Source organism: Artemia franciscana, chromosome 13 (assembly GCF_032884065.1).
Source record: "Artemia franciscana chromosome 13, ASM3288406v1, whole genome shotgun sequence".
NCBI classification, from domain to species: domain Eukaryota; kingdom Metazoa; phylum Arthropoda; class Branchiopoda; order Anostraca; family Artemiidae; genus Artemia; species Artemia franciscana.
This window is the reverse complement of record NC_088875.1, coordinates 44,216,364-44,243,303: the sequence shown is the minus strand read 5'-3', so window position 1 is coordinate 44,243,303 and position 26,940 is coordinate 44,216,364. Positions and strand designations below refer to the sequence as shown.

Sequence of the window (26,940 nt, the reverse complement as noted above, 5' to 3'; positions counted from 1 at the left end):
CTATCAATGCTGCTGCTACTACTACTACTACTACTACTACTACTACTACTACTACTACTACTACTACTACTACTACTACTACTACTACTACTACTACTACTACTGCTGCTGCTGCTACTACTATTACTATTGCTATTGTTAATACTAAAATTGAACTAAATCAAAAGAGTTTAGTTGCATCCAGGTTGTCAAAATGACATAGACGCAATATCTCAGGATTGCAGTGCTGTATTATTTGAAACTTGCAGCGAAAGTCTATAGGGATGAAAAACTGAGTGAAAGGCCACTTTATTCATACAGGTTGTCAAATGGGAGTATCAGCAGTATCCAAGGAATGGACGAGTGCAATAAGTTTAAACTCTCAGGGCTATTGCTACCATTACTACTACTACTGGTATTACTACTACTTCTACTATGGAACTAAATAAAAGAGGCTAACTGTATCAAAGTTGTAAAAATAGCATGGATGCAATATCTCAGGCATAGAATAGAGTATTAAGTTGAAACTTCCACGAGCTTCCTGTATCCAGGAGTTTTTCGGGAGTGTTTTACACAAGAATTTTACTCGAGGGGGCTTTTACACAAAAAAAACCCTCAAAAATGCATGAAAAATTTGTTTATATCCATTTTTGTTACATTTTTATAAGTTTGACAAACATGTCAAGAAGTGGGAGGGTTAACCCCCCCCCCCCCTCCCCCTAAGATGGTCAAAAGGGTGTATCTGTGATATCTCAGGAATAGTTATGGGTGTTTAGTTAAGAGTTTCAGGGCATGTTGAGGGGGATACTGAGCTAGAAATTTTGTACGTCCAGGCAATCAAAAAGACATATTTGCATTATCTCTGGAACGGTAAAGGGAATTACGTCCAACTATCAGGGAATGTTGAGAATTACTGTTCACTAGGTCAAAACACACTATGTACTGGCAGGTTGTCAAAAGGACGTAATGGCAATATCTCAGGAACGACTAGAGGTATTAAGTTGAATTTTCAATGCTACTACCTCAGCTACAACTACTACCACTACTATTTCTACCACTTAAAACTACAACGACTACAGCTTATTCTACTAATACTAGTACTACTACGACAGTGACAACTTGTTACTACTTACGACAGCAACTGTGACTACTTGTGACTGCAATAATGACTACTTGTAATTGCAACTTCGTGCGACTTTAATAGCAAATACTTGTGACTATGACTAAATGCAAATCCAATTACTTGCAACTATGACTGTAACTACTTGTGACTGCAACTACTTTTGACTGTGACTGTGACACCTACTTACAGCTACAATTACTTATGGCAGCGACTGCAAACGCTAGGGCTGCGACTGTGACTACATGTGACTGTAATTACATGTGACTGTAAAAACTACTTGTAACTGCAACTACTCTTGACTGTTACTGCGACCACAAGAAATCGTTACTTTGACTGCATGCAACTGTGAATACTTGCAACTGCCACCACTACTATCTCTATTACGAATGTGACTGCTAATGCTATCACCACTGCTACTACTACTACTACTACTACTACTACTTCTACTACTACTGCTACTACTACTGTTGTAAATGCTACTTTTGAACTAAATCAATAGAATTTGAGTGGATTCAGGTTGTCAGAATGGCATAGATGCAGTATATCAGGAACAGAGTATTGTATAAGGTTGAAACTTTCAATAGAGTTTGAGGGGAGTGTAAAAGTAAATCAAAAGGCATTATGTGCATCTGCATCATCAAAAGGACGTCTATGCAATATCCCAAAAAAAGTCTAAAGGTATTGCATTGGAAATCTCAGGGTATATCGTTAGGGATATTAAAGTAATCAAAGATACTATTTTCATCCAAGTTTGTTAACAAGGCATATCAGCCATATCTCTGGAACGGCCAAGGTCATTTAATAGAAATTGTCAGTGTCTGTTGAGTGGGATGTTGCGCTCAATCGAAAGAAATCTGGAATTTAATATTTATTCAGAAGAAATGAGTCTTTCTCGAATAGCGGTATGCGTATCAAAAACTTCAAATATCTACATAATGCTGACCTAACTTTCAGTCTCTCTGTTTCTGTGAACCATTTACAAAGCGGGGAAAGGTAAAGGAGGTAAAGTACAATAAAACTTGAAAGTTCAACTGTTCCTGAAATATTACCATTGAATCAATACACTAAGATCAAATAATTTTTTCTACTTAATTCTTGATTTAATTAATTCAAATTTCGACGCTTTAACAGTATACCTTATTGAAAGAAACATATAAAAAGGCCAATTTTATTAAACCCACAAAAAAGGTTGAAAAACTAAAAAAGAAGATTCATTTTTTAACATCACTGTTAAGCTTAAGGGCTAGGCTTTTTACTAAACTTATGCAAATATATAATATTAGAATGTTTTACTACTCAATTTGGATGACAATGCTTAATATAGGCTAAATTATTCAAAGAACCGTGCAGAGGCAAATTTTAGGTGTTTGCCTTGGGTGCCGGATCTCTGGTAGCTTTGCTTTGGCTGTTTTTTTTTTTTTTTTTTTTTTTTTTTTTTTTTTTTTTTTTTTTTTTTTTTTATATATATATAGTTGTTCCTCCTATATATACTGTCCATATAGCCTTTTGTGGGGGCCTGATGTATGAATTGTTGTTTACATATTTGTTTTATTTTTTAATTTTTCTTATTTCTTTCTTTTTGCACTAAGGACGAATGAGCAACAATCTTGGGCAACATAATTGTATTTTCGCTTATTTTCAATGACAGTGAATTTTCATCGCTATTTCTGTTGGCCCTCATTTTCAATGATCTCTCGCAGGATCTCTCGTGGCTTGGCTTTGGCTGATTTTCGAGTTTTTATTTTTTTTATTTAATTTTATTGTTGTTCCCCCCATATATACAGGCCACAAAGGCTTTTGTGGGGGCCTGATGTATGAATTGTTTTTTTTTATATATATTTTTTTATTTTTTAATTTTTCTTGTTTCTTTCTTTTTGCACTGAGGACGGATGAGCAACAATCCTGGGTCAAATATTTGTATTTTTGCTCGTTTTCAATGTCTCATCGCTATTTTCGCTTTGCCCTCGTTTTCACGGATCTCTCGTGGCTTAGCTTTGGCTGTTTGTTTTTATTTTTATTTTTTTTATTTAGTGGTATAGTTGCTCCCCCTACACATATAGGCCTTAGAGCCTTTTGGGGGGCCTGATGCATGCATTGTTTTTTATATATATTTTTATTTTTTAGTTGTTCTTCTTTCTTTCTTTTTGCACTGAGGGGGAGGGGGGTGGTGAGTAATAATCTTGGGCAAAATATTTGTATTTTTGCTCTTTTTCAATGACAGTGAGTTTTCATCGCTATTTCTGTTGGCCTTCATTTTCACTGATCTCTCGCAGGATCTCTCGTGGCTTGGCTTTGGCTTATTTTTGAGTTTTTATTTTTTTTTATTTAGTTTTATAGTTGTTCCCCCCACATATATAGGCCATAAAGGCTTTTGCGGGGGCCTGATGTATGAATTGTTTTTTTTTATATTTTTTATTTTTTAATTTTTCTTGTTTCTTTCTTTTTGCACTGAGGACGGATGAGCAACAATCCTGGACCAAATATATTTGTATTTTTGCTCGTTTTCAATGTATCATCGCTATTTTCGCTTTACCCTCGTTTTCACGGATCTCTCGTGACTTAGCTTTGGCTGTTTGTTTTTTAATTTTTTTATTTAGTGGCATAGTTACTCCCCCTACACATATAGGCCTTAGAGCCTTTTGGGGGGGGACCTGATGCATGAATTGTTTTTTATCTATATATATATTTTTTATTTTTTAGTTGTTCTTGATTCTTTCTTTTTGCACTGAGGTGGGATGAGTAATAATCTTGGGCAAAATATTTGTATTTTTGCTCGTTTTCAATGACAGTGAGTTTTCATCGCTATTTCCGTTGGCCCTCATTTTCACTGATCTCTCGCAGGATTTCTCGTGGCTTGGCTTTGGCTGATTTTTGAGTTTTTATTTATTTTTTTATTTAGTTTTACAGTTGTTCCCCAATATATACAGGACATAAAGGCTTTTGCGGGGGCCTGATGCATGAATTGTTTTTTTTATATTTTTTTTATTTTTTAATTTTTCTTGTTTCTTTCTTTTTGCACTGAGGACGGATGAGCAACAATCCTGGACCAAATATATTTGTATTTTTGCTCGTTTTCAATGTCTCATCGCTATTTTCGCTTTGCCCTCGTTTTCACGGATCTCTCGTGGCTTAGCTTTGGCTGTTTTTTGTTGTTTTTTTTCTATTTAGTGGTATAGTTGTTCCCCCTACACATATAGGCCTTATAGTCTTTGGGGGGGGGTCTTGATCCATGAATTGTTTTTTTATGTATATTTTTTATTTTTTTGTTGTCCTTGCTTCTTTCTTTTTGCACTGAGGGGGGATGAGCAATAATCTTGCGCAAAATATTTGTATTTTCGCTCGTTTTCAACGACAGTGAATTTTTATCACTATTTCCCTTGTCCCTCCTTTTCTCTTGCTGTAATATTTAGATGGTCTCAGAACTTACCTAGATTTGAACAATTCTTTAAATTCGCTGGTTAATATTACATTGGATTTGAAGCCTGAATAGTAAGTGGTATACAAAACACGTAACTACAAACAACGTTGTCAATAAAAAAAAGTATAAACCCAGTTATCTAGCCATTTATATTTAACAACTTTCATAGAACATATCTACCAGGATTATGACAAAACTTTTCTGAAAAATGTCGTAAAACTAGCAAAAGAACCCGCCATCTACTCTTGTCCTTTCAAGAGTGAAACGCTGCTCTCTCCGGAGTCAAAATTTTATCTTTATGCACCTATCAATTTTCACCGCTATTTTTGTTTTCACTTGCTGTAGCCCTTGGTTCCCACTGCTGAGTCAATCCCAACACGATTTTTTTTCTGGCGGAACAGACGTACGACAGAATCACATGGAGGTTCACAAAGAAACGCAGACTTTTGCGTCGCTGCGACAAACTCTAGAAGAATTGAAATCAGCACAAAATTAGCTTTTCAATCAGCTCCATGACTTTGGTTATGATTTTTTTTTTTTTTTTTTTTTTTTTTTTTTTTTTTTTTTTTTTTTTTTTTTTTAATCAGAACAACGCATGCGATTTGTCATTTGAGTAAAAAATTATTCAACGCATCCGACATTGCAGCAAAACGGATGGTTTTGCGTCGTTTGTCGCGCGATTTGTGTCATTTGTCGCATGTCGCAGGATCTTGCGCGAAATCACAGCAGTACGAACGAGGGGTAATAATCAGCCAGCGTTGTCTCAGTACTTATTTCGATTGAATAATTCCTCAAATTTGCTGGTTGGTAACAGATTGGATTTGTTGCCTCAACTTGTAACAATAAGTGAGATACAAAACACGGAATTACAAACAAGGTCACCAAATAAAAAATATAACACCTGTAATCTAGCCTGTTATATTTAACAATTTTTCACAGAACATATCTACCAGGAATTCAATAAATTTTTCTAATGAATATCCTAAAACCAGCAAAAACCCTATCATTTGCTCTTATTCACTCGAAAGTGAAAATATGCTTTCTCCGGAGTCAACATTCTATCTCTATTGCATTTATCATTTTTTTTTTATTGTTCTCTTAAATATGTCAGAAATCTAAACTGTAAGTATTAAAGTGTCGTTTACACAGAAATAATATTTTTGGCAACCTTAATTTCCACTATTTTTAAATCATGACCGAGTTTTATCTTATGTACTTTTTTTCTTCTTTAAGGAAATACTCTGGATCACTGGAGACTTTGTAAAGAGTAGTAAAGATTTTTATAACTCTAAAGTGTCTGATACTTTTTTTGTTCCTTTGGGTAGGCCGGTATTACATTTCAGTAGAATTGTGAAGCTTTTCAATATATCGTTCAGCTATTTTCTTTCGTAAAGCTTTTTTTGAAAAGTAATCTATATTGAGGTTTTTTCAAATTTCTGAAAAGTTTGCAACTTCAAAAAAATTTTGTTTTTTAATTTTATGGTGTATTTTTACTCCAGTAAATAAAGACTAAAGATCCATTATTTACATATATTTTTTTATTGTAAATACCACATTGAAGCATTTATCTAAAATAATAACCATCAGATTATTCGATCTATTTTTTTTAAAGTTTTTCTAACAGGGTTATGAATTTGGAATGGAATACAAAAAAACTTCATTATTTACTGAGTCTTTGGTGCCGTCAGTTTGGTGCGATTACGGTTAAAAAAAAACTCTCGCAGAACATCTGAATTTCAAATGCCAGCTAAGGTGGAAAACGCGCAGTCCTGCTACAAGCCCAGGTAGAGTAAGCTAGAATCAACAGTAATGTGTTAAGTATGATAGTTCTTAAACCCAAACCTCTCGTGAAGATTGCGGAATAAGCCTTCTATTGTTAAAACCCGCTGCAGATCCTGGTCGTCCAGTAGGAGTTTCAGATCTTAATGGTGCTGACGGCTGCATAGTGGGTGTCATTCCTCGTTGACGGGATAATGAACGTGCTGGATGGCCACCTCCCTAGGGAAAAATATATATATACCAATTGTAGCAGCTATAAAAGATGATTTTCTTTTAACTAGCAAAAATAAACTCAAGACCTCATAAGATTTAGTTTTTCTGTTAAATAAGTGAAGAGGTTTAAAGATTAAACTGTTTTCTCATCTACAAATAAATGGAAAAATATTTTTACGAGTTGAATATCTTTACCAGTATGAAACTAAAAAAAATGATTTATTTCAATGTTTATAAATAAGCTAAAGACATCGTAAAATTCAGCCCAAGGTTGTTGAGAAGACAACAAGTTTATCTATTATCTACTATAAAAGTGGAGAGGTTTGAAAATCAATTTATATTAACATCTATAAAATAAATAAAAATATCAAGATAACTATAAAAATTATTTTCTTTCAACGACGAACCAAAAACTATAGATACCACAAGATAAAGCTAAGAAATGAAAATAAAGGTTATTCTGCTGAACAAGCGACGAGGTTTCAAAACTTAATTATAATCACAGTGATAAAAGAAACAGGGAAAAACATATGTTAAAAAAGGAAGTTTTTTCAACTGAAAGTAAGGACCAACATTGAAACTTAAAATGAACAGAAATGATTACATATACAAGGGTGCTGCCCCTCCTCAACACCTAGCTCTTTACGCTAAAGTTTTCAAAACTTTTAAAAGGCTTATTCTTCTAATTAAACGCCCGTTTTGTTTCAGGAGTATCTTTAAATAATTGGGAAAAAATGCAGCCCCTTTCGTATACGTTATAAATCTGATCGTTGTAAGTGTTAATGTCAGTGTTAATTGACCCTTACTTTCAATTGAAAAAATTAGCTGTTTTTTTTTATTTAATTTCGGATCGTTTCTTAAAAGATGCCAGGAAATATGGCCCACCTCCACAGAGAGATCCCTCTCCTCATGGAAATATCTTCTAGACAATTCAATCTCGGTCAAACCCTGACAAGTTCACCCCGTAGAAACTACCCTCCCCATAGAAAATTCCCCGGTGGAGAAGCCCCTGGCAGAAAATTAGTTCCCATTCTCCTCCTGAAAATGTGTGCACACTTCCCAATAACAAATACTATGCGTAAACAATGGGCAAATTTTATAACTTAAAGTCATTGCCCCTTGGGATTTGGGGGGGGGGGAGGAAGGAATCATGTTATATCCAAAGGCAAAGTTATTGGGCCTTTCAACTATAATGAACAAAATGGCTATCTCAAAATTTTGATCGGGTGATCTTGGGAAAATATAAACAACACAATAGGTGGCACTGCTCTATCATAACTAATAATATGATTGATATTTTATAGGAGCTAATTTGATTGGAAATTAAAAGTTCCAGTGCCTTTTTTAAGAGTCAAAAACAATTGGAGGGTAATCAGCTTTCCAATCCTATTTCCTTGAAAAAGACTATGTCAATATAAAGAGAACATATAACAATTAAAAAAAAACTTTTCCACAATTTAAATTTTACAAGGAAAAGTAAAAAAAAAAGTCCATTAAAGCAAAAATGAACAAAACCAGAATCAAATAATCTACCAAGCGTAAAACTACCACAAATCAAAACCGAAACGAACAAACATTACAATAAGTAACCGAGTCAAACTCAAAGCAAGCAGAAATTAACATGATTAGGGTTCACAACCCTTATGTTTTCTCAAAGCTGGAACATAATTTGCACTTTACGGAAAAAATACAAATGAATATGCATTGTCATTTTAGTATTCATATGCTCATATTTATTCTTTAAAATCTTAACTTTTTTATTTATCAAAGTTATAAAAGTTAAAACATTAAAAAAAAATGTTCAGTCAAATTTTTAGCGTCCTACCTGTCCAACAGATGGAGATCGATCCCTTGCAAGACTTCCCATATGGGATGAACGACTAAACCTATCAACTGATGGATCTCGACTCCGTTCTCTTGAGGGGGGTCGCTTATAATGGTCAAACCGGTCATCCATTGTAGATTGAAATCCAGCGACGGGATTTGACTGCCCCTGTTAAAACAGGAAATTAGAAAATACTTTCATTTCTTTTTCTTAATATGAAAAAAGCTGTACAACTTAATAATAGCATGAAACTATGAAAAATAATCTTTTTTCTATGATTAAAAACAAACTTAAGACATAACGAGATTTAACTCTAGTTATTCAGAAGAAAAAATAATCTTTTGAACAAGTGGATCGGTTGAAAATAAAATTGTATACACATTTTTAAAGTAAATAAAATATGAAAAAAAGAAAATTTATTCCAGAAACGCAAAGCTAATTATTATAGTATATTTTATAATAATAGAAAAATCATAAAATCCTACATTTTACCAAAAATCTGGACACTTCCTATTAATGTTTTGCGTTACTTACCGGGCTTATGGTCTTCAACCATATAATAAGAATATATTTCTACCTAAAGTACCGAAAAAAAGTGACAATGAAATCTGATTGCTTAGATTGGTTAAGTGAAAACTGACACAGCCAGGCATATCATCAAGAATTCGAACAAATTTGGTGCCCTATCTAGTGAAAAAGACCTTATAAGTAGTTATGCAGTTTTGACAGTAGTAGGAGCAAAATTAAGCAAAAGAAACGTGGGGAAAACTCAGCAAAAGAAAAACAATATTTGGCAACAAAAAGCTTAGGAAGGCTAGCTTTCCCTTGAAGGTGTAGTTATCTTTAGAATTGTGTTAATGTTCAAATATCTACGGACAAATAGCGTTGCTGAATTTAACTAATTGGGTTCGTTTATTTGTTTTCAAGATTCAACGTGGCAACACTGCTACACTAAACACTTCTACGACTTCAAACCAACGAAAGAAAAACTATAGAATCTCGTGGTTTTCGCGGATGAAAAGATTTAAGGTGAGTCCAGAGGGTAAAAACGGTTTTTATTTTGATGCCCTTGATGCTTTAAGTATGAATTCTTGGAGATGGTCGTTGCCAACCCCGTTAAAAGGAGGTTCAAAAAGAAGATTACAAAGGAAGAGTCAACAATTCAAAATATCAGAATGGTTAGCTAATAATTTATAATAAATTTATAATAATAGGAATTTATAATAAAATTTAAATCACAAAATGATAGACATCATCTAACCTAAGGTTAATTATTTTTGGAAGCATGAATTTGTAGGAAATTAGAGCTTCATGGGAAGGATTAAAGACATAAAATCTAATCAGGATAAAATTTGAGAGGTCTGTGCCCAGCTTTGTTAACCTCAGGTGGCTTAGTGCTGCAATGAGCCGCTAGGATTAGAAGCTTTTCTAGGAATCAATTTTTAGAAATAATTAGACTACAAGAAACCCAGCCAAGCATGCACTCATATGCTCGATATACATTTGTAAATATATTGTTCCAAAGTCTGTTATCGAACAGTTCGTGGTAACGAACAGTAGTATGGAGCAACCCGGCTCAATAGTAACCGAAACTCTAAAAACCGGAATTTTGATACCAATATATGCATCAAAAGAATTGGAATTTTAAGCTGATTTTAAATATATGAGTTTCATATCACTCATATTACCCATCAAAAGCTATGAGCCTGTGAAAATTTGCCTCACTTTGATTCTTTCTAAAGTTTAATTCTTTCTCAAAACTCTACTTTTTAAACAATAAAAACTTCAGCGTAAAGAGTGGGCTTTGAGGAGGGGACAGCCCCTTTCATATAAGGAATAATTACTGTTCGTTTTAAGTTTTAATGTTGCTACTTACTTTCAGTTAGAAAAACTTGATTTTTAATTTAATATCTCTTATAGTCAGATATTTTTCAGCACATATACCGGTTAAAATTGAGAAAAAAAATCTCTCGTATGCATTTATTTCCTTCAAATTTAATGCACTTCTCTATCCCTGGCATCGATATATTTAAAGTGTGTAGATATACTAGGTGTGTGTCATCCTCCATGCATGTTGATAAAATAAATTCTATAATTGATATCATATAATCAAAAGTAATCATCAAAAATATCTCAGATTTTTATCGTTTTCATGCATTTTCATAATGTCTACAAAATAGTTTCGAAAAATGAAGATACGAGATTTCCGTTGCCAACGAAAATGTTTATCAAAGGAAGCAAACAAAAGAAATATGGAGAAACAGAAAAAAGAGAAAAGGAGAAAACATAAAAAGAGAAACAAGCAAAGAGAGACAAATAGACCTGGTCTGATTACCAATCTCATTTATTCAATTTTTTTTTATTTAAAAGACGAATTTTTTCTGCTTGAGTTAAAATCAATGTCCGAAACGCTTACCTTTCTGAGTGTAATAACTTCACGAAAAAATTGTTTGATTTCAAGGAAAATGAAATTTTAGAGAAGTTTTTGCACACATTGTGCCTATAATATGACTTTGTATAGCTTCAATGTGACTATCCAGAGCCACATTTATTGCAATCCTAATTTCTGGATAATTTTCAGGTGATTTACATTCGAATTGCCTGGTTTTTAGTGCCTTTTAAACTACAAAAATCTTAAGAAGAAAAATTTCATAGCATATAAAAGGTGAATAAAATAATGCTTTTAAAATCAGGATAATTTTAGTTACAAGAATTTATTTGTATTTCTCCCAAGAATTTACTGTATTTTGCTATGCTGCCTTTTCGGATCCTCATGTTTATTAACATTTTAGAAAAAGAAAAACATTAATTGCACTTTCTAATTTGCACTGTTTACTGTAAAAAACAGTAATTTGCACTTTCATGTTAAGGTGCTTCAAATTTATTAATTTAGAGGCAAAAAAACTAATTTATATTGCCATCTTGCGCGTAGATTACTCATGAGACTATAATACTGCTTTGAGTTTCTTTTATATTTTAAAAGCACATAAACTATCTATGGTTCTGATTAATATCTACGGCATACCTGTCCACGGAATGAGAACCCCATACTTCGACGAAGGGACGGTCGACCCCTATCGACAGTTGGCTTGCCACTATCCTGTTGCAAAAGAAGGAAGAAGATAAAAGGAAGTGTAGCGCAAAGAAAGTGTAGCACATGCTGGTAACAACACAAAGTTTCAATGTACATAAATTATATATATATATATATATATATATATATATATATATATATGTTATACAAAGGATGTAAGAATATAGAACATAGCAACTGCTTATATAAATATACGCAGTTGTAAGCGAATAGGAAAATACAAGAACATAAGTAGGCCTAAGCCCCTTAAGAGCTATTAGAAAAGTGTTCAATGGGGCAATGGCTTGCAAAAAACAGTAAAGAGCGTTTTAGGGAACACCTTCCCAGACTATTATGTATATGAAATCAGTCCTATGTAGTCCTTCTTAGAGCACTTAAAGCATAGAAAATCATCATAGCTGTATTTAAGGCGGGAGGGTTAAAACTATTTTTTCTCTTAGATGAATGTTCTGGCTAGAATGGGTGAGGGGGGAATATATAATATTAAAGATATAAATGTGTATATCAACTGCTCAATATGTAAAAAACACAAAGATTGAAAAATTCCTCACCCCTTCCTCCTCTGAAGTGGCTGAATCCCCCTCCTTTCGAATCAAATCTTGAGATGTGACCTGCATGATCTGTTCTTTATCTTTCTTCTTTCTTATTTTCTTATTATGAAAATATATTAGATTACCAAGGATTTTGTCTCAAATTTTTTTAAATTTTGTCTCAAAGTTCAGTAAAAGGAATACTCATATGAAAGTTGCAAGTATTTAACAGCTTGAAATTACTTGTCACTCATAATTATTTGTTTTAGAGGCTAAGTATCATGTGTAACAAATTTTACTGCGACAAGATGTACCCTCTCAACCTCACAATAGAGGTTTATCTTTCGCTCAATTTTAAGCTCAGTACAAAAGTCTAGAAAGATATGTGATTCATCTTTTGGCAATAAATTTTTTTTTGACCTCAAAATACAAGTCTCATGAAAACCATTTTTAAAAATTTGAATTGTCCCTAGCAGGGCTGTCACTGAAAGTTTAACAATATCCCAATAACCACCTGCAGAAAAACAAGGTTTGAAGAAAATCCCAACATTTTAAATAATAAGAATGTATGCTTATCATACTATTGTAGACAATATTTAGTATATACATCCAGTAAATATACTTGGTTTCTATTGAAGCAGATTCGCTGAAAATGTTAGGATACAAGATCATGTCAAGATTAAAGACAATGTTTTATTTAATTAAAAATTTTATTTAAATTAAAACTGTCTTCCTCTCTTAATTTTTCGTAGAATATCTTTCTACGCAGTTACACGTTCTTTGGTAGATGCAGGCGCAAATTAAAAAACAAGAACATTGGTGGAAAATCAGCGAAAAATAATCCAAAAATACATGGCACCTAACACCTTAAAAACGTGTAGTTTTTCTTTGAAGGTATAGATGTCTTGGAATTTTAAACTTTGAATTCCTATGGACAAAAACATCGACAAGTTTGATTAACAAGTTTTACTTTTTCGTTTTTTTATTCATCTTGGCAACACTAACATAAATGTGGCTTGAAAAATTCAATATTTTTAATACTCAAAAGAAAAATTTTTGAGAATAAAAATTTTCAAATAGGAAAAGATCTAAGACGGGTCCAGGGGAGTAGAATAAAAAAGAAAGTTAGTAGCACATTCTACTAAAACATATATGTGACTTGCAACGAAAAACTTTTCTCATAATTTTCTATGTTTGAATCTGATAAATAAATAAATAATTGAGAAATAGGAGCCTTTTTTATAACACGCTTCATTATGTCAGACAGCTTTAATTCTTGATATGACGCCAGTAAACAGTTTGATCCACATTTTTTTTTCTCTCCTTTTTTAAATCACTCCTTATAAATATCCAATGTAATAATTCCTTTTTTATTTTCTTTATCATTTATATCCTTATTGTTCTGTCTTTATTCCCAACACGTTATGATTGATTTTCCCCAGTCATATTGCTGTAGCAAAAATTAAATGCTACTCTGGAAATGTACATCTAATTTAATACTATCTCCTGAAGTATCTTGACTCCATTTTCTGCTGTGACAGAAACAAAAAGTTTAATCACAAGTTTCCTCGTGGTAAGCTATAAGGCATGCTTGTCTACTAAGAAAAAAGTTTTGTCGTCTGTGTTAAATAAGACAAAAGGAACTTTCAAAGAAACAGTCTGTATTCATCTGTATCAGTCTCTATTCATCTAAATCCTTCTTCTGAGAGTTCCATTTTTCACATGAGAACTTGAACTTCCCAGCTCAGATTAAGGTTTTATTTTATTTTTGAGAAACAAAAGTATTACGGTATCCTTGGGATTTTTGAATAGTTAACTTAGCTCATCTCATTTCAATAGAGCATTACGTTCTTTTCTTGGCTGCAGGTGTACCTACAGCCTATTGCTGACCTCAGCCAATTGTAAGTAGGCTAACCACGGTCCAAACCCTGTTCTTCTAACCTTTCTTCAGAGAGTTTCACTTTTCTTAAACTAGTTTTAAACATTCCTGTAACAGACTGTCTCTCTCTTTGGGGCCATAAGTAAAAAGATTAACCCCATTGATAGAAATATTTCTGCAAAGCTTTTATAAAAAGACTCCGCCTCAGGGGCTCAAAATCAACTCTAACCGGCAGTAGGAACAGATAAGTAAGAGTATTTTACAAGAAAGCTCGCGATCAAATAAGCCCCCTCTGAAGTTTATGTGACCATTCCTTACACAAAAACCTTATATGCCCCTAGAGCATAACTTGGAACACTTGCCCCTGGTTTCTAGGGGGAGGGGGTGTCGAACCCAGAGTTTTGTTATCTGACCTTTCAATTTTTTTGTAACAAATGGCTATCTCAAATTTTTGATCGGACCAATTTGGGGGAAAAGGGCTTGTGATAGGGGGGCTTATGGGGGGACTTGTGGCAACCATCCCTTCCATGAAACTATATATTTCCCAGTGTATAACTTAAAACGCTTGCCCTCAGGTTCTAGGGGGTTGTGTTGACCCAGAGTTTTGCTATCTGATCTTTGAACTATTTTTAACAACATAAATGTTTAAAAATTTTGATCGCATGCGTTTGCGGAAAAAAGGGCATCGGAAGGGCTAGTTGCCCTCTGGTAACTTTTGAATCTTAAAAGGGGCACTAGAACTTCTGATTTTCAACTAAATGAGCCCCTATAAAGTTTATACGACCACCCCTTCCATACGAAGTACCTCAGGGAAAAGACCAAACAAATAAATAAATAATAAAACATTAAAGCCTTATGGCCTTTAATAAAGGCAACGCTATAGCGTTGTCCCTGAAATAATTATTAATAATTATTTATAGACTCAGATAAGAGACCACTGAAGGTTGAAAACCTTGAGCATAAGTAGGAATAGTTCCAAAAGACAATTGGATTGTTGACAGGGTTACTACCTAGGTTACGTTCGTGCCATTTTTGGTGCGTTTTAATTAAAAGGTTAATTTTTATGCTACGGTCCTAAAAACGTTAGATTTTGTTACATTTTTTAATTTATGTTACAGTTATGTTACGCTTGTTAATGATGAATAGCTTGGAGTTCTCTGAGTGATCTATATTTGTTTTATGGTTACCTAATTCCGCTGTTCCTGGTTTAACTACATTGACATGAGTATCAACATTCTTTTCTTTGCGATCCTTTAATATTACGGCACATTCATTCAGTTACAAGGAAGAGAAAATGCCCGTTTTGCTTACTCACACAGTAAGATAGAATAATATTCTCTTTCGTGAGATTAGCATTTGCAATGATGTGAGAAAGCAAACAGATTTTGCACTATATTGTCAATAATTAACAGCTTGTATCAGTTGAATCTTGTTCAGTCAACAGTTATTTGGATGTTAATCAGTCTGCAGTTAATTTTTGGAAGTGTGTTGCCAATTTTATAGATGAAGCCGACAACCCTTCCTGCAGTCTGCAGTCTGCAGTTAATTTTTGGAAGTGTGTTGCCAATTTTATAGATGAAGCCGACAACCCTTCCTGCAGTCTGCAGTCTGCAGTCTGCAGTTAATTTTTGGAAGTGTGTTGCCAATTTTATAGATGAAGCCGACAACCCTTCCTGCAGTCTGCAGTCTGCAGTTAATTTTTGGAAGTGTGTTGCCAATTTTATAGATGAAGCCGACAACCCTTCCTGCAGTCTGCAGCCTGCAGTTAATTTTTGGAAGTGTGTTGCCAATTTTATAGATGAAGCCGACAACCCTTCCTTACAAGTTTTGCAGAATTTTATGCTGGTATTGACGTATCTACCCTATTCCAGTGCTGGAACAGAGCGTTTGTTGTCTGAATTAAAAATAATAAAGACCCCATTCCACATTAGACTGAATCTGAAAACTGTTTTTGATCTTATGCATGTCAAAACAGCAATTTCTGACACGAGCTCTTGGGAAATCTTTAATAAACATGTAAAGTCAAGTAAAGTCAATCTAAGTTAATTTTAGGGGATTAGAGGTTACCTCAAGCAATTGCAAAAGTTTTGATTTCGATACCATTTGAACAGGAAAAATATTCTCTACAACATAAAGACTGGTCAAAATCGATCGAGACGAAATTGACATTTTTTCGTCTTGTCTTCTAAAATAGCAACTTTAAAAAATAACTTTTACTTTTATAAAGTCTGTGAAATGGAAATCTGGTATGTACTCCATGAGAATAGACTCGGTTCTGTATTTTGACTATCCGCGAACCATTTAACCCCCCCCCATTACACACACAAAAACAACTCCAGGACTAAATGTCACCCTAAAAAATATCCCTACGTGGGAGGTTACCGTTGAGAACATAAACGCAGCTGGAAGAATCCGAATCGTCCATAGGAAGTCAAACAATTATGACCTTTCGACAATGTGTTATGATCATCTTCATTCAGGATTTGAAGAAGGTAAGGCTGCAAACTTAGAAGTTCTTTGGCTTACGTCGTGGCATCTCAAGTAGAATAGGTCAGGTTAAAATGAAACCATGTAATCAGTCATGGTCGGAGACCATCCCGGTAAAGCCAGCATTTTCTTTCTTCCTATGATCGATCTTCCTTCAAGCGACAAAATTGTATCCTTTCTACACTAACATTTACTGACCATCAGGCCGAACAGTGTGGTCTATGTCCATGAAGATTATTGCTACAGTAAACTTGGGAGTAGTGCTGCAAAAGTAGTGGTTATACTAGGAGGAATCCATAAGCTTATCGGAGCCATTGGATCTTTAATGGATTGATCTGAAAGAAATCTTTGTATTGATGTGCGCTTCCGATACAGTTCGTTATATTCTAAGTGGCAAGGCTGTTTATCGAGTAGTGTGATCCTTTACCATTGTAGACGCAACACTTCATTAAATTCTGATAAAGAAACTTGTAGACGAGGATTCAGATGCAGACCGCAGATGCAGGATTCAGGTTGAGCCTAGTGAAATCAAAGACCTATATGAGATGTAATAGATGCACAAGCTTTTCTTGATCACATCTTGTCTTCAAATCTCATGATGGTTAAAGCCTGTCTGCTGGTTCTTAAATCAGAGCGAAGTCACGAGACAACAGGAGAACTTTGGATCCAGTACATGGACATAGTTGCCTTTCTTCAAAATTTTCTAAGACTTCTTCTCCGAAATTCTTCGAAGTTTTTTATTGTTCAGGTATTTGGCTCTCTACTTTCCATTTATCCTTAAATCAATAAAAGTTAAAGAAAACCATGCAGTCAGGAATATTGCAGGTATTTCTCCTCGTCAGTCTATTCGGGAAATTTATCTAACTTTGAAAATGCTGCCAGCTGCAGGCCTTTGTGAATTCTACTTATTGAGGTTTAGTTTTGGATTGCAGCAGGATATTCAACCTCGTTGCTTTAGTAATTTATTGTGCATTAAGTCTACTGTTGATTCTCACGATACAAGGGGTAGTGTTGACTTCCTTGTACCTAGACGTATTTCTTACCGTTCATGTGTTTCCGTTCTTTTTATAGAGGTAAACGGAGGTGTAATAGTGTAACTAGCGATATTAAGATTACTGCAGCTCCCATATATTTTGAAAAAAACTATCAAGGAACTGCTTTTTATAGAATATGTGTTTTGGTTAATTTATTTATTTATAAATGATGTTCCCGGAAGAAAAGTAAAGTAATGATGTTTTATTTATACTTATTGTTTAGTCTCATGGTATTAGTCGTGTCAGTGGCCAATTGTTCATTTTGTTTTGAGGATTTCGTTTTCCCTACCTCTCCCACAGACAAGCTTTGCTTTTTAGGGAGGTAGCAATATTTTTTTGTTAATTATGTATTTTAAAAATAAATTGTTCTCTCTCTACTGTACCTCCCCTTTCCAAGTACCCCTTTTGATAGTGAATAAAGGTACCTGCATTGAAAAGAGACTTTCCTGTCAAAAGTTATGAAAAAGTTACGTTTTTAAGACTTTGGAAGTTACGAAATTTTTAGTCCGGTTGTAACCCTGTTTGTCAACAAATCAGTTGTTTCCGGGCTTTTAGAGAAAGACATTCTCGTTTGATAGCTGTGAAGTAGGTCTTTGATTCCTAATTGCTTTGCTTTAGATGCTAGCCATTGCGGCAGATAAATGATAATGATAATTTGTTTACCAGGGTACTGAGCTTCGTCTGGTGATTACTTTTGTTTAATAATGTTGTTTGTTATGGGATAATTATATGTTTTCCGGTGTGAAAAAAACGATCTAGATAGGTTACAACTTTGGAAATGTCGTTTTGTGTCATAATTAACTTCGGAAAAATATTTTTCATATGAATGACGCCACAAATATCCCCAAGGTATACTTTCTGTAGCGGATAAAATAAAATAAAACTAAGGTGTTTAAGCGAAAGAGATTAAAAAAAATTAATCACTTTCCAGTCTTTCTTTTTACGGAGTAAAGATCCATCCCTGGTAGTACTAAGAATTCCATGAACAAAATGAGTTTACCTGTTAATTCGATTTTTCTATTTTAATTTTTTATGATTTGTACCTACTGGATAACGCTGCTAAGCCCAGCTTCACATTATCTTAAATACCCTATTTTGAACATTCTTTAGCACTCTACAAGATCTCTACAGGTATCTGAGAAAAAGCAGATGAACTGAGTTAATATTTTGTGGTTAACTGCTGCTGTTCTGTAAAGGGTCAGCAAACTGAAGTTCATTTCTTCGTAAATAGAGCTAATCTTACAAAAAGGATTATATAAGGTTAAAGCTTATACTTACTGAATATGAGTAGGTACTAGCATTATCCAATATATCGTCACCACCATAAGCACTATTTTGTTCATATTGTTGACTATAGTCCGGCTGTTGATTAAAACGTGGTCTTCTGTAACTTTGACCTTGATCATAAAAAACTTGAGCTGGCTCATTAAAATGATTAAAACTAGGTTGACTCGTTTGATTATAGGGCATTTGATTTGCTCGATTAAAATCTATATCGTATTGAGGGTCTGGGTACTTTTGGTTTGGGTTACCAAAACCACCTTGGGTATAGTTCATTGAGTTCGACTGATAAGCATTTGAACGATACATATCTTGCTGAAACTGTTTACTATATGGATCTCCCATTCCAAAATTCTGCTTGTTTTGTCGGTTATTGTTAAAAGACATATTTCTGCCAAACGATTCTTGAGGGGAATATGGAGTACTTGGAGATTGTGTGTCGTAAGCAGAGTCACTTCGCTGCAAATGAGGTTGTGGCATCATAGGAGCACGGACTCCACCAACAGCAACGCTAGGGCGCCTTTGGATTCCAGATGGTTGATTCTGTGTCTGAAAAGATAATGGTACTTAGAAAATGGAAGTAACAGGCCATTTAACCCAAAGAACATGTATGAGAAACTGAAAATTGTACCAGTATTTACGTGTGGCAAGAAAAACCCAATTAACTGTGACAGTCTTAAATATAATCTATTACAACAGGTACGTTAATACTAGCAGGTGAGTTTGACATATGACAAAAGATGAATGTTGTAGAAATAAAAAAAAATTAGTTAAAATAAAATCAAATTAGAGGGCAAAACAGTTTTGATTATATAAAACAATTGAGGAAGGAAAAATTAACTTTCCATATCACTCCCTCAACAATATTTTGGCATTATGTTGCTTGTTATGTTACTTGAAAGAGCTAAATTTCCACATTACCATTTATCATGGTTGAATAAATCTCTATACACTTTTGCTCAAATCCAAGGTGTTAAAACCTAAAATTATCAGTTGCATTGTCATACAGTTGCCTAAGTGGTGAGCCAGGTACCTTCCATGAATTATTTAATTTCCTCCTCGGCCACTTCACACAGAAGAGGTGGTTGTAAAAAAAAAACTTGGAACGAGTTTTTTGTTTAAAAATTGAAGGCAACATTGACCTTTTTAGAGTGCAAAATAGCTGGGGGTGAAAAGCTCCCCTTTGGTGCCTTTTGTCAACCCCTCTCTCTCCTCACGTAACTACCAAAGACTTTCAATCATAATTTTTAGATAGTCACTTTGTTCAGAATAGTAGAAATATGTGCCTTTAGGTGTGACATGACTCCAACACAGTCGGGAAGCATGGGCCATTAACTATTAAAATTACTATTTGATGATAGATAGGGTGTATACTAAAAAAAATGTCTAGTACGAACTTGTGTATCCAGTGGCTCGAAACTTTCAGGGATTATTGTCAAAATCAAATTGCCTACTTTTCGTGGGAGGGAGTAGAGCTAGCGAGCCCAGAAAAGAGCCAAAAAATGTTTTCTTATTGATCAGTTTGAAAATTACGGCCATAAGCCCGTGGGCAAAGAGGAGCCTTATGCACCAAAAATAACATAATGTCCAGCCAAACGAACAATTTGAGCCCAAAAAGGTGCCAAAGAACTTCTTTGCTGATCAGCTCAAAACTAAAAGGCTATAACCAAGTCCTTGGACTGAGAGAGACCCCTAAGTAGGACAAATACACAAAAAAAATTGGTTTGCCCCTAAGTGGGGCCGGAAAAAGGGTCAAAGAAACTGTCAAATAATTATTCCCGGGTCACTTCAGATGAAAGAGAGTTCAAAAAGATGCCAGAAAAACTGTTTTCTAGTCAGCTCAAAAACTTGTTCTTAAGTCCTTGGGGCAAGGAGGACCCCAAAGAAGAAGGACTCCCAAACTGCAAAAACTGACTCCCTCCAGAGTGGGACACGACTAAGGGCCAAAGAAAAAAAAGGTAAGGTAAAGGATACGGCATTAGACTTTACAGTCCTTACCGGCGGTGCTGATCTCCGTTTCTTGGCCCTTCAGCCAGGAAGTGCAATGGGGGGTTGGGGGCCAGCCATCCTGTGCTTTCGCACACCCTTCCTGTTTACCTTCCCCAGATTTCTCCAGGTACCCATTTAGAGCTGGGTCGACTCTGGCTAAGCTTACAGGGTCACACCACTGACACCCGTCCCAAACCAAAGAATTGGGTACACTGGGATTCAAACCCGTGTCCTCTCAGGCAAAGGATCCCGAATCCAGCGCACCAACCCACTCAGCCAGGACGGCTTTAAGGGCCAAAGAAAGGCTACAACAATTCTCCCCAGCCACTTCACATAGAAGACGTGGCTAAAGAAACTTAGAAATCTGTTCTTTCAACTGGAAATCGACAGTTGTAGTCTCCCTTTTGATGACCAAAAAGAATTATTGGACAAATAACATCCCCTGTGCCCTTTTTTGCTACCACCCCTTGTAATTCGTTTGATATTGAATCAAGAATCTGTCAGAAACGTCTATGTATACCTTCGTAATTGACATCACCACCAAAGCCCTAGCGGCAATAGTTTTAAATTATGCAAATTACTCGTTGTTCGCAGACAGGTTTTAGAAGAAATGGCGGCCATGTTTGGTCTTCCTCTCCGACCAACTAGGAGGTCACTAACATCGTTCTCTAGGCCATTATTTTCAGGGTATCCAAAGAATTAACTTGTGAAACAAAACAAGTTTTTCAATAAATCAAAATACGCTGAACCGAGTTTTCAAATTAAGTAAATACCATGGAGATAGCTTTGGGAACTGAGTTAGAGCTTTCAAGGAGTACTGAGGTGATCAAATAGACCTCAAATTTTGACTTTGAGGGTGGGTAGTGGTAAATTAAAAGACACTGAGTATATCTTGGTTATCCAAATAGTACATCTATGATATCTCGGGAACAGCTTTGGAAATAGAGTTGAAACTGTCAGGCACTGTTGAGAAAAGGAAGGGGACATGACGCAATTAAATGAACTTTTGTGCTTGGGGAGGGATAAGTGGTAAAATAATTTGTCTCCTATCTACAGAGTATATTTCTGCTATACGCTCCTTTGGAACTTATAACCTATTGACAAAAAAGTAGTGGGGTAAATTAAAAGACACTATTATTATGTTGCCAGGTTTTCAAAGTTTTACATCTTTAACATATTAGGAACTTTGTAAGAGGTCAAGTTGAAACTTCTAGGAATTTTCTTCTTTGAGAAGAGGGGCGGGCACGTGGTCCCTGAATTTTAACTTCAAATATCGGGATGAGAAAAATTATATTCCGTCTTCAGTTTGCGGAAAAGATTTGATCTTTTTAACCCATGTCGGGTTAGCAAAGGTCTATTCACTTTGAAGTAACGATGTAAATTGAAAGACACTGTATATACCCAGGTCATAATAGTAGGTAGGTATCCGTAATCCCCGTGAGCAGCTTGAAAGTCAAAAAATTTTCAGGGGGTGTTCTGCAATCAAATGAGCCACAATTTTTTACAGAAGGGTTGAGAGCAGAGACAGATTTAAAGACACTGTCAGCCGTTTTTTGTGAAACAGACGTAAACGTCATTTTGGAAGAAATTGAGATATTAGTACTTTCTCTGGTAAATTTTCGCGTTCTTTCCATTGGTGCCATCTGTGTTTGTCTAAGTTAAACGGTTTATAAGTTGAGCAGACGTATATCTACAAATTCTCTTGCTTTTTCCAACTTTTCCTTTTGAAAAAGACGTATATCCTAAACCCAATCAAAGCTTATTCCTTTGTCACGTGGCTGGACATACGTCTTTGTCTTTTACCAAGAAAACGCACTTACGTCTGTTTCAAATGATCGTATTATAAACGTTGGTTGACATGCGTCTCTCTCAGTTGGATACTAGGGCACCTTTCGTCTGTTTCGATCGTAGAGCTAAGTCATAACTATTTAGGTTTTCGTGAGCTTGTCTTAGTTCATCCAAAGCTGTGTGAAGGAACATGCCTCAAAGAGCTCAGACCATGGTCCAAAAGGCTCATGACATAGCTGTCAAAAGGTAAGGAGAAGTCTGATTTGTCTTTGTTAAAGTTTAACTGAAAAGGAATGTGATTGGGAATTTAGGTACCCATGACTTATTAACTTAAAGATGCTTGAAGACCCGATGCAAATGCGTTACTTTTCTATTCAGCTATTCATGAATAGCCAATTTTCAAATAGTGGAATTTCACTGTGGTTTGTGAAAGCTCTATGTGCTTTTGTCTGTGTTGTATCACGAAAAAAAACTATTTTACAGTTCACGAAAACAATTCACGAAAAACGACAGTTTACGCATTGTGCCAAACTTCCTGGAGCTGACCACTGACCACAAAAAAGAAGTTTTATGCTGATAATTGATTTTTCGGTGTAATATAGGATTTTGCGCTGTGAGGGCGACTTTAGATATTCTGAACATTATATTACAGCAAAGAGTGAAAAAAAAACCTTAACACAATCAGCATAATGAAGTATATTTAGTTGAGTGATACAAAAATAAGTTGGCTTTTCAGTTAAACTTTAAGATTGCTCGATTAGCACTTAGTTCACTCCAGTCTAGTTGTCTTACTTGTGCAGTCCTGTTGGATTTATGGCTTTACTGTTTCGCTTAGTTTACTTCTCTTTTACTATATGACAAGTGGTAATCAGGGGTTGAGGGTCCTTTTCACTGAAATATTATGTCGTTATTAATGCATATGCCTTATCGGTTCTACAAGAAGTGAAGTGATTGGGAAGATAGGCAAAATGCTTTGTAAATTTTGCTTCCAGGCCAGTCAGCGGACTGGGAAGAGTTTAGCTGGGACGTCAACGAGTAGACGGACGGTCGCCTTGGAATAAAGGTGACTGAGAAATGTTACACTCATACTGTTAGTTGTTTGGAAGTAATTGGAAAGCAAAACTGAAAGTGATTGGCAAGCAAAAACGCTATAAATAGCAGCTGTTCGGTAGCAATTTCCTGAGTTGGAACTATCTTGTTTTTCTTTTAGGGCAAAAATTGAAATGCTGGATGTATCCAGTTTCAACCAGTCAACAATTCAAGATATAAACGGTACTGGAATCGTTGCGGAACATTGCGAAGCTGAAATTTTGCACGACAAAGAGATTGGTGACACGAAAAAATCTCGATTAACTGAAACATATATTCTCGGGGGGAGAACTGAGATGAACTCGGAGTATGAGATGCGGCTGACACTTCAAGAAACCTTTGATGTTCATATGGATTTAGAGCTTTTGGCATCCAAGGGAGAAGTAGAAGATATTGAAATTTCCGGGCTAACAAATATTATTGGTGAAACAAATTATATGAGCTTCGCACCCTTTGTCAATCATGCTTTGCGAGGCAATTTAGACAGCTTGAGTCTCTCAGTATCAGCAGCATTATCAAGTGACATCCAAGAAAATCAGACTCTCTCGATGAATACAACTTACACTTTTTCTTCTATCCAAGTTGTCTCAGCTGACGCTGTTGAAAATGTCCTGCCAATAGCATTAAATCTGGTAGTATCAGCGTTTTCACGAGACATCCAAGAGGATCAGACACTGTCGATGAAAAATACTTCTACTTTGTCTTCTATCCAAGTCTTCTCAGCTGATGCTGCTGAGGATGTCCTGCCGTTAGCACAGGGACTACTTGACAGTGAAGCCGACAGGCCCAGGTCACTTATTAGTGAAAATGAACTTAGTCCATCCACAAGTTTGCATATTTAGCCAGCTGCAGAACCAGTTATTGAGATTGACAACGAATTGTTTTTGATCAAAGAAAGACCCATTCTCTCTTGGTGTGGTTTGGAGAAGTGTAAGCTTCAGTGCTCACTTATTACTGAGGAGCTGCGAGAAAGGCTAAATCAATCCTTCTGGTCGTTGGGATTTGAGCAGAAACTCAAGTGGCTTAAGCCTTACACCACAGCCAGCAAGCCAAAGCAAAGGCGAGTCTAAATTTTAGAAAATTCTTCCATCAGAAAGAACAAATCTACAATGTTTTACTTCCCAGTTGATTCTGAACTGAAGCAGGTCTGAAAACAAACGTTTTGGCAATCTTGGGCTACCCCCCGAAATCCAACAAGATCATTCAGCATGTTCTTTGCAAGTACGCAGAAGATCCTCTGCGTGAGCATGCATAGATTTATGGAGAAGCACAAAGAATGCTCGTTAGACGACACATTATGACATTTGAGCCTTCTATGACGCATTATAGGCGCGAGCACTGTCCTAACATGAAGTATCTCTCAAAGGAAATTACCATTACTTTCCTAGTAAAGAATTTTAAAAAAAATTCCAGGGTGGAGATTGGTCTGAATATGTATCGAAAAGAACTGACGAAATAATATGTCTCCTTGAAAATACCTTCTATTGATGAAGGTGATACCTGCTCACACTTATCAGCCAAAATCAGTGCCGGATCAGCCTCTGAAATTGAGGTAACAAAGCTGGAAAAAGCATCAAGAGAAGTAAAAAATGTGAGGAACCTTTACACTACATACGCCGATCGTGTATGGAAAAACACCGAAAGGGTTTACAGCTTCAACACGCAGAAGATCCTTCTTCTGCCCACGATACAGTCTTCAAAAGACGCTTTTTCCATCAGTCATCTCCTGACCTTCAACTAGACTTTTGCATTAGTTGGGAGAATGAACCCGACTTGTCCCTCGTATTGTGTGACTTGGCACGAGGAAATTTTCTGAAGAAATGCAGAATGAAGAACATTGCAATGAATTCTTGCAATGAAGAACATTGCAAGTGCTCTTCACAAATTCGTTGAAGTTCAGGCTGCTCTTTGAGTGGAAGACATCATACTGTACTGTGACAACTGTACCGCCCAAAACAAAATTGGACACTATACACTGCTTTGGTTCAGATTGTCAATGCCTCAGAAAGCACAATCAATCGAATTGATCTTCATTACTTGACAAAAGGCCATAGTCACATGGGTGCAGACACAGTCAATGCCAACATCGAGTCAAAGATTCGTCGCACTAAAGCCGCATGCTCTTTCCATAGCCTAAACGAGCGGATTTTCCAAGTCCAGAGGAATAATGAAATCCTGAAAATGTGTTTTGGAGATTCAGATTGTGGAAGTCAGGAAGAAACACGAAAAAAATACCATGTAACTTAGCTGATATTATGCAGGTTTCTTTTGTCAGAGGCAAACAAACCATGTCTGTGAAAACTGACTTGGACGAACCTCCTCAAGAATGGGATTTCCTACAGCGAAGGTTCGATTGTCAACTTTTCCCCTCGATGATGTCAAAGCCAAGAGGTGTACAGAGTGAAAAACTTGCCATCATACTTGAGAAGCTAGTTCCCTTGATGGGAAAACGATTTAATCGCGATTTTTGGCAAAAGATGCCAAAGTCAGCAGGGAGTGAAGACTTGTTGGGGTCAATCAGCTAGTGTATACTTTCTTTATTTTTTTGATCTTTTTGACCTGAAATAAATACATTGTCCATCACTTAGCTCTTCAACAACTTGGTGTAAATCCAGCCTTGCCATACTCGCGTGAACAGACGTACATCCAACTGATCATATAAGCAAAAGACTTCTATCCAACTGACTAGAAAACTAAAGAGATGTATATTCAATTTTCGTTTGTTCAGAAGGGTGTATGTTTTTCAAGTTTCTAGTGAAAGAGACGTAAAGACCAAATGGATAACATCCTAAGTTCGGATATGCTTGAAAAGCCACCTATCGACTTCTGTAGTATCAAAAACCCTAAATTATGCTTAAAAGCCTTTACTACAGGCTTATTTGCTCTCCAGTGAAGTGATGTTTCTGAAATTTTTGAACCCAGTTTTCTCAAAACTGTGTTTTTGGATATACGTCTCTTTCTCAAAAAACGGCTGCTGTGAATCTGTTCGTACCAAAAATAGTGATGTAAATCAAAAGAAACTATGCAGTACCAGGTTATCAAAATAAAATATATGAAATATCTCGACAACAGTTTTTGGCATCAAACTAATTCTTTCAGAGACTCTTAAGGGGCCAAGTGGACCTCAAAATTTTTACTTGAAGGATGAAGTAAGAAGACTTGAAGTAAGAGACTTATTAACAAAAAATCTTCGAATAAGAGTGAGCTCAAATTGATTGTTAGTGCTATTTTTTTTGTGTGTGTTGATCTGCTTAGCCTCTCTTAAGACAAAAAATTCAGGAATAAATTTTGCTTTTTTTGATTTGTGAATTCCTATCTTCATCTTTTAAGATAGTAAAGCAGAACTCTTTCTAATAAATGACCTTCACATGTATTTATTTAAACAAACAGTTACAACACACTATTCTGCCAGGAAAATGGTGGATTCAATGG

The 26,940-nt window shown here is 35.5% G+C and overlaps 1 protein-coding gene across 2 annotated transcripts in view; it reads right to left on the bottom strand.

The window, feature by feature from the left end:
• Window positions 1-26,940, bottom strand: part of LOC136034974 (junctophilin-1-like) — a 195,957-nt gene that overhangs the window by 28,258 nt on the left and 140,759 nt on the right. The window contains exons 8-11 of one of the 2 annotated variants that reach the window (XM_065716536.1): window positions 18,640-19,191; window positions 11,363-11,437; window positions 8,338-8,505; window positions 6,363-6,518 (exon numbers count right to left, since the gene is read on the bottom strand). In XM_065716536.1, the coding sequence (XP_065572608.1) occupies window positions 6,363-6,518; window positions 8,338-8,505; window positions 11,363-11,437; window positions 18,640-19,191 (951 nt within the window). The remainder of the gene's footprint in view (window positions 1-6,362; window positions 6,519-8,337; window positions 8,506-11,362; window positions 11,438-18,639; window positions 19,192-26,940) is intronic. The other variant, XM_065716537.1, reaches the window with a different exon arrangement.